At 52.0% G+C, this 7,967-nt stretch overlaps 1 protein-coding gene across 1 annotated transcript; it reads left to right on the top strand.

Annotated features, from left to right (window-relative positions):
* Positions 1 to 504: 504 nt before the first annotated feature.
* LOC309684231 (olfactory receptor 14J1-like) lies at positions 505 to 1,476 on the top strand (the record flags this gene model as incomplete). Its single annotated transcript, XM_082500170.1, has 1 exon — positions 505 to 1,476. The coding sequence occupies one exon, from the start codon at positions 505 to 507 to the stop codon at positions 1,474 to 1,476; it is 972 nt and encodes a 323-aa protein (XP_082356296.1).
* Between the last annotated feature and the right edge of the window lie 6,491 nt (positions 1,477 to 7,967).

The raw sequence follows: 7,967 nt of genomic DNA, 5'->3' as shown, positions 1-7,967 counted from the left end.
CACCAACACTGCCATGCAGCTGTGTCCATGGGACCAAAGTCCTTCAAACCACCCAAACCTGTGGGGCTGTGGAAAATGCAGTGTGGAGCTGGGGGGTGAGCTGCCTCTAATTAGATCGGTAAAATTTTTGCACTTCTGAGAGTTTCCCTGGCATTCTCCTGCTCGAAATGCTGACCGGATTCTATTCATGGATTACTTATGAGAGAAATGGTGATGTTTAGAAGCAACCATGTCTTTAAAAGATGCCCACTGCTGTTGAGCAGGGGTGACTGCTTGGGAGCCCATGGGCAGAAGCCTCCTGCTTGTGTCTTGTTTCACCAGTACAAAGCAGAGCTCGGAACCTGGGGGAGTAAAAAGGTCCTGAAAGGAAGGAGGAAGGTCATGTGTGTTTGGGAAGAACAGAGGTAATGGGACACAGGGAATGTGAAGAGATTTGCTCAGAGCAGTTCTTACTTGTGAGTGTGGTTTCCTCCTTTGGCAGAACATCATGAGCAAAGGAATCAGATGTCCAACAGCAGCTCCATCACCCACTTCCTCCTCCTGGCATTCGCAGACACACGGGAGCTGCAGCTCTTGACCTTCTGGCTCTTCCTGGGCATCTACCTGGCTGCCCTCCTGGGAAACGGCCTCATCATCACCGCCATCGCCTGCGACCACCGCCTCCACACCCCCATGTACTTCTTCCTCCTCAACCTCTCTCTTCTTGACCTGGGCTCCATCTCCACCACTGTTCCCAAAGCCATGGCCAATTCCCTCTGGAACACCAGGGTCATTTCCTATGCAGGATGTGCTGCACAGGTCTTTTTCTTTTTCTTTTTCATGTCAGCAGAGTTTTATCTTCTTGCTGTCATGGCCTATGACCGCTATGTTGCCATCTGCCAACCCCTGCACTACGGGACCCTCCTGGGCAGCAGAGCTTGTGTCCGCATGGCAGCAGCTGTCTGGGGCAGTGTTTTTCCCTATGCTGTGCTGCACACGGCCAATATATTTTCACTGCCCCTCTGCCAGGGCAATGCCCTGGACCAGTTCTTCTGTGAAGTCCCCCAGATCCTGAAGATCTCCTGCTCACATTCAGACTATCTCAGGGAAATGGGGCTTCTTGTGTTCAGTGCCTTGATTGCTTTTGTTTGCTTTGTTTTCATTCTGGTGTCCTATGTGCAGATCTTGAGGGCTGTGCTGAAAATTCCCTCGGAGCAGGGACGGCACAAAGCCTTTTCCACGTGCCTCCCTCACCTGGTCGTGATCTCCCTCTTTATGAGCACTGTCATGGTTGCCTACCTGAAGCCCCCCTCCATCTCCTCAAAATCTATGAACCTGTTGGTGTCATTTTTCTACTCGGTGGTGCCTCCAGCAGTGAACCCCCTCATCTACAGCATGAGGAACCAGGAGCTCAAGGATGCCTTAAGGAAACTGATGACTGGTTTCTTTTCAGAAGCAGCAATGAACTGCCCATCTGGTTCTGCATATCACTCATGATATACCTCATTTCAGTCCCAGACTTACTTTTGGTATATTTTTCTTTTTTTGTTTCTTTGGTTTTTAGCTTTTCTGGGTTGTATTAATGTGAACAAAAGAGAAGAGTCACCCTTTATACTATATCTATGTCAGCATCTGCCTGTCTTGTGTGAGCCAGAGACTTTGTGTAAATAAGAAGCTGCTCTCTGTGTGTTTAAACAAAATAAAAGACCCTCTGATGATTATTTTGTCCGGTATCCTTTCTCCGAGATGTTCTCTGGACCTGCAGGGGCAGCGTCTGTGTGCTGAGGTGGAGGGGGCAGGAGCCACCTGAGCTGGGTCTGCCTCCCAGCCTGACCAGCATGGCCCTGGGCACCTCAGCCCCTGGCTCTGCAGAGCCGCACCACCAGCTCGGGGGCTGTGGGACACCTGGGGAGGGGGTGCAGGAATGGCTGGCCTGGCCAGCACAGATGAGCTCTCTTGGGAAAGTCTCTGAGGGGGATGGGCTCTGCTGGGAGAAGAGCAGGCCAAACATGGACAGAGAAACCCTTTGCTGTGGTGGGGCAGCTCAGGGCAGGCTGCCCTGCCCCTGGGGCAAAAGGACCTTCCTGAGGATACCCTGGGCCAATTCTCTCATGCCACTCTGGGCAGGAATGTTGGCAGCTGGGTCTGCAAGCTGCCTGGGGAGGAGATCTCCTCAGCATGCCGGCTGGGTGGACATTCTCAGTGGCCTCCATGTGCTGCTGTGGGACCAGTCCCAATGGGGCTTCTCTGCTGGGCTGCGCTGGCGAGAGGGCAAGAGGTGGCCAGATTCAAGGAGGGTCTGGCTGGTGGGGCTAGCAAGTGGCCCGGAGAGGAAAGCCCCAGGGAAGAGCTGAAGTGTGGCAGTGTGCAGGCTGGGGTCACACAGCAGTGTCCTGGCACAGTCAGGCTCCTGCAAGAGACATGACGGAGCAGCAGAGCAGGGTCTGGGCTGTGCCTGTGCCCTCTGGACACCCCGGGGAAGTTGCCCCAGGGTCACCATCATGGGCCAGCCAAGAACAACCTCCATTTCCAGCATTGGACATCACCCCAACTCAGAGATGTTCTTTGTCCCTTCAGATAGAGGGACACCAAATGAGGAGGTCTAACTTTGCATTCTACAGATGAGACTTAAGCATGCACAGCGTGTGCATGTGGGGAGATGGACCCGAGTGAACACAAAAGCCATCAGCTATTCCTGGGGGTGCCATGAAGGCGAGTGTGACAGACGAGGTCACTTCACTTGGAGAGTAACATCCCCTGGGGAAACACCTGGATGCAGCACTGGGATGTGCTTCCTTGAACCGAGGTCCCCATGTCCATTCCTCAGGAGGAGAGCAGAGCAGGGCGACACACCGCAGGGCTGCGGTGCCTCCCAGACTCTGGGGGTGGCGGCAGGAGGTCAGAGAGACACTGTGACCGCTGCCGTGCACTGCCTCTGCATGGGCAAGGGAAGGACTTGTGTCTCTGATCAGCCATGTGTGTATGAGGAGTGTCCGAGGCCAGCGGAGGTGTGGGCACCTGACAGAGCTCTGACATTTCTGTGTGTGACTGCAGGAACAAATCCCCACCATCCCAGGGACGTTCACCTCCACTGCCGTGGACAGGCTGACTGCAACTGCTCATGTCTGCTATGCCACCCTGTCCTGTGATTCTGGATTATGCCCTCAAATGTGCCAGAGCAGCCAGACACGTCCCGAGGTCTGTGGAGAAGGCAGATGTCAAACCCATCTTCAAGAAGGGCAGGGGTGAGGATTCGGGTAATTACAAACTGGTCAGCCTTCCTCAGTCCCTTGGAGGGTGATGGGGTACGTCCTCCTGCAGCCATCTCCAGGCAGTGGAAGGACAAGAAAGGCTTTGCTGGACCAGAATGGTTAGGGGAAACAAGGGCATGTTGTGTACCCGGCATTGTGCATGGCCTTTGACATCATCTCCTTATAGCAATATTAATGCTGTCTGGGCTGAAACAGTGAATGGTGGGAAGTTGGCTAGATGATCAGGCCCAAATGTCCACAGTGGTACAAAGTCCTCCCAGAAGCCAGTCGTAACCAGAATCCCTCAGTGATCAACATTTGGGCCAACACTGTTGAATGTCCTTATTACTGCCCTGTATGGTGGAGCCCCATCCAGGAAGAGGACATGGGTATGGGTTGGCATGTCCCTTCTGCCTGAGTATCTGAAGGGACAGCAGCAGGCAGATGGCTTGCCTACGTCTACCCACAAAGCTGAAAGGCCATCAGCAGCAGCCAGGGGGTTTAGAAGATCACAGTGAGGTCACTTCTATCTGGTCAGCTTAAAGGCCTGTTGATGTAAGTTGCTGATGAATGAGGTCACCTGCCTGGAGGGTGCTTTCTGAGATTTTTTTGAGCTTTCGTTGGAAGTGGGAAAGTGCAGGAGAGAGAAAAATGCTGTATAATGCAGCTGGGAAAGTGGAGACTGGACAGGAGGAAGAAGAAATGTCCCTGCAAGGGTAGAGCTGTAGTGCAAGAGAACGCCCAGAGAGAGTTGGTGACGATCCCATGGCTTTGTGTTCCAAGAAACAGCCTGTTAGGGCACAGCGACATCAGTGAAGGTACAGAAATTCCCAGGGGAGAGCAAAGGGGGAAAGCACCATGGGTGTCTACAGGCTGGAGGAAAACTGGGGCAGCAGTGGGACAACCTGCACTGGAAATGGCCAAGGCCGCTGGCAAAGCTGGAAGGCACAAACAGAACCAGGTCTTTGCCGTCTGGGTGATTGCATTTCTCTTGGCTACCAAGGGCTATGAGACTATCCAGGTCTTAGCTCAAGTCCCCCATGAGGACCGGGACTCGCAGAAGGCCTCATCTGCCTCTTTCTCCTCCCCTGCAGATCAGCAGGTCTGTAGCAGACACCCACCATAGCATTGCCCATGTTGGTCTGCATGATAATCCTCAGCCATCAACTCTCAGCTGACTCATTGTCCATCCCCAAGCAGAGCTCCATGTGTTCCTGCAGCTCTCTCATACAGTCCCTTACCCTCCTGGTCCAGACCTATAACCTTACCAGTACCAGAGTCCCAAGACCCCACAGTTTCTCTTGCAGAAGCTTTGGACCACCTGCTCCCTCCACTAGCCAGCTCCCAGAGCCTCTGGTCTCTCCGGTATCCAGTCATGGTCTCTCTCATGCTCCCAGGTCTCTGTCCTACCGGCTGGCTTCTCCAGCCTCATGTTTACCAGCAGTTACACACACTGACCCACCCAGCAACACGAGAAGGATGCACGCTGGGCTCTCCATTTCTGCCTCCTTAGGTGCACAAGCCCCTGTGACTTGTCATCCCCACTCCAGTGGCTGACGCTCACAGCTCCATACCTACCAAGAGCAGAGAGCCCCCTCACCCCCGCAGCACTTTGGTGGAATTGGAGAAGAAGACCGGAGAGGCTGGGCTGATCACTTGCAGGCCAGCCACACAAGGGGCTTTACCAGCAACCTCTTTAAACATAATGGGCTATTTTTAGCCCCTTTTCTTGAGGTTTTCTCAAACTTGTCCATTCCCAAACAACCTTCATTCCTCCTTTGGCATTTCCATGACATTTAGTGGTAAGTCTTGCACAAGCCCAAAGTGCTGTTTCTGTCAACACGCAATGAGCGTCACACTCCCAGAGGCAGTAACCCCCACCCTCAGTCTGGAAGGTCACCCCAGGAAGCTCTCCCATTGACGCGTGTCACTTGGCCTGTCTGGAGTGCAAGTTAATTTTCCTCACAGCAGTCTGTGTGGTGTTGTATTTTGGGTTTCTGAGCCAAACACACCCAAACACACTGCTGGTTTGGTTGTTGTGTAGCAGTGCTTACACAGTGTTGAGGTTGGGGTGTTTTTGTTGGCTTGTTGATTTTTCAGATTTTTTTCCCTGGTCACGATGAGGCTGTTTCCCAGGAGGGCAGCCAGGTAGATGCCCTGGAAGAGCCAGAAGGTGAAGAGCTGCAGCTCCCGTGTGTCTGTGAATGCCGGGAGGAGGACCTGGGTGATGGAGTTGCCACTGAACAGTTATTTGTTGGACTCTGAGCATGGAGCACTGTTGTAAAAGAAGGAAACAGTGACAAGACACAACAGACTTCTTTGAGCCTCCATTGACTCAGCTGAATCCCTTCCCTCCAAACAGGAAAAGGAGATTGTATCCTGGAATTGCCTGGGTGTCTTGTCTAATAAGAAAAGAAAAAAGATATTCTTGGCCCTCAATCTGTCTCTGATTGAGAAATGAACTGCTGGACCAGAAGTGTCCCTCCCAAGGTGAGGGAGAGAACATCAGGGATGACTTCAGGCTGTTTCCCAGCAGATTGCCCTGGAGCCCCAAGGACACCCCCAGGGAGCCCAGACGGGGCAGAAATGCTGCAGTGCTACAGCCCAAATATGCGCTCTTGCCCTCAGGCAAGGGCATAGCCAGGATAAGCTGGAGTATGTGCTTTTTGACATCCATTGCGTAACTGCCAAGGCATGGTGAGACAAGGCAGACCCCTGGGCGAATGGGATGGGAACTGGCTTTTCAGGAGAGACAGACAGGAAGGATCTGGCGTGGGGTACCCCCAAAGCGATGAAGTTTCTTTGATGTATGGAGCTCCTTCATGATGAAGGCTACAAGTTGGGTGAGCCCTTGCGAATGAGGGTCAGAGGAAGGGCCAGTCAAGGTGACATGGTGGTGGGAGACGAGGAACCCGCAGTCAAGGTGGGGAAGCTGGCACAGTCTTGTTTAAGGAACCCAATGGAAGTGTCTGGATGTAGGATCCTGGGCCTCACTGGGGACGTTAAAGGCCCTGGCATTTCCTGGAAGGGGTACACAGCAGTGTGAAACAGTCCAGGAGGGTTCTGGAGTGTCTTGGGATAACTTCTCAGCACAGATGCTAGCGGGGCCAACAAGGGCAATACAAGCCTGGATGTGATCCTTGCCAGCGTGGAAGAGATGGTCAGGGACTTGAAGTTCATTGTAAGCCTTGGCTCTCGTGACACTGAAACAGTTGCAACGCAGCTCTAAAGGAGAGTGAGGAAGGAAAGGCAAATGCCAGACATCAGAGGAGCAGACTTCAGCCTGGTGCTGGGAGTTTGAGTGGGGATCTCATGGCTGGCAGCATTGAAAGGCAGCCAAGCACATAACAGCTGGTCTTCAAGGACAGCATCTTCCAAGCACAGAAATGGCCTATATCAAAATTCAGCTGAAACTTCAGAGTCAATTCAAGGGCACCATAACGACCTGGTACTACTTCAGGGACAGTGGAAAAAGAAGCACAGATAAGATGGTATCACTGCTAAAAAGTGGGCATAGATAGATCTATGTTGTGTGCTCTCTGACTGCGTTATCACCAGCAAGGTCTCCCAGGCCTCTGTGCCTCAAGGCAGGACTCTAGAGGAAAACATCCAACGGTGGATAGGAATCAAAGCAGGGGCTACTTGAGCAAAGTCAAATGTTACCAGTCAGAAGGGACCAGATGCATAATTTTGTACTTCCAGAGAGGGAGAGAAAGGGCCATCAGCTTGCTGGTGCATGTCCATGGCCTATGAACCAATAATGACAATTTACAGACCAGCATCAAAGTTGAGAATATGAAGACTTCTCACACACTTCTTATACCACGTTGTTTCAGATTCTGCTTAACATCTTCCTTAGGGATTGATGCAGTTGCCCAGAGAGAAGTGGCCACTGCCTCAGAGATACCCGTGGGTAGGTGATGTCCCCACATGGCACTGGGAAAGGTGACTCAGGGCAGCTGGGAGACTTTCTGGAGCAGGAGCTGGTGGACATGTGGGGTAGGCCAAAGCATCTCACTTGAGACAACTCATTTATCTCCCTTTGAGTAAAGGGAGTTCTTGACAATTGCACCCAAGCTGTCCAGCGCTGGAGGGGAATGAGTAACGAGTGTGTCTAGATGCTGCAGAGTCTCCTAAAGGTGCTCCTGTAACCCAGATACACTGGGATTACTGCAGATTTGGCTATTCAAAAGAGAGCATTTTGTTCACTTTTTCTCTTTGCTTCCCTCTGTTGATCGAGGGAGCTCATGACATCACCGTGTGCCTCACTGTGAGCAAAGATTGAATATGGAGAAACAGAGTCCATTACAGGGAGGGCTTTGGGTTCTTTGGATCTGGGCTTGGCAGACAAATGTGTTTTCTGTTGGTCTAATGCCATCTACTGTGAACAGTGGACTTGAGAGGAAGTAATGTGGACTTCATTTAATACAGAAGAGTGTATTATATTTTTTATTGAACCATCTCCTCCTTTGTTTTTGTTTCTGTGACATTTAAGAAACATCCCTCTGTGTCTGCGTGCAGCTTGTTCTCTAGGTAAACCAGGTTGGAACCAGTGCCAATGGACTGCAGTGGAGGAAGCTCAGCTGTGAACAAGGCTGCTGTAGTCCCGGGTGGCTGAAGAGAGAAATGGGGTTGGGGGTTGGGACAAAGACCGCCCACAGAGTGTCTGTCATAAAGGATCTTGACTGCCCTACACATTCAGCCTCCATTTGGAGATGTTCACTTTCAGTAGCGTTT

This window comes from Vanellus vanellus (assembly GCF_965231255.1).
Source record: "Vanellus vanellus genome assembly, contig: HAP1_SCAFFOLD_45, whole genome shotgun sequence".
In the NCBI taxonomy this organism is placed as follows: Eukaryota; Metazoa; Chordata; class Aves; order Charadriiformes; family Charadriidae; genus Vanellus; species Vanellus vanellus.
The sequence above is the reverse complement of the archived record's forward strand: the minus strand, read 5'-3'. Positions and strand labels throughout refer to the sequence as shown.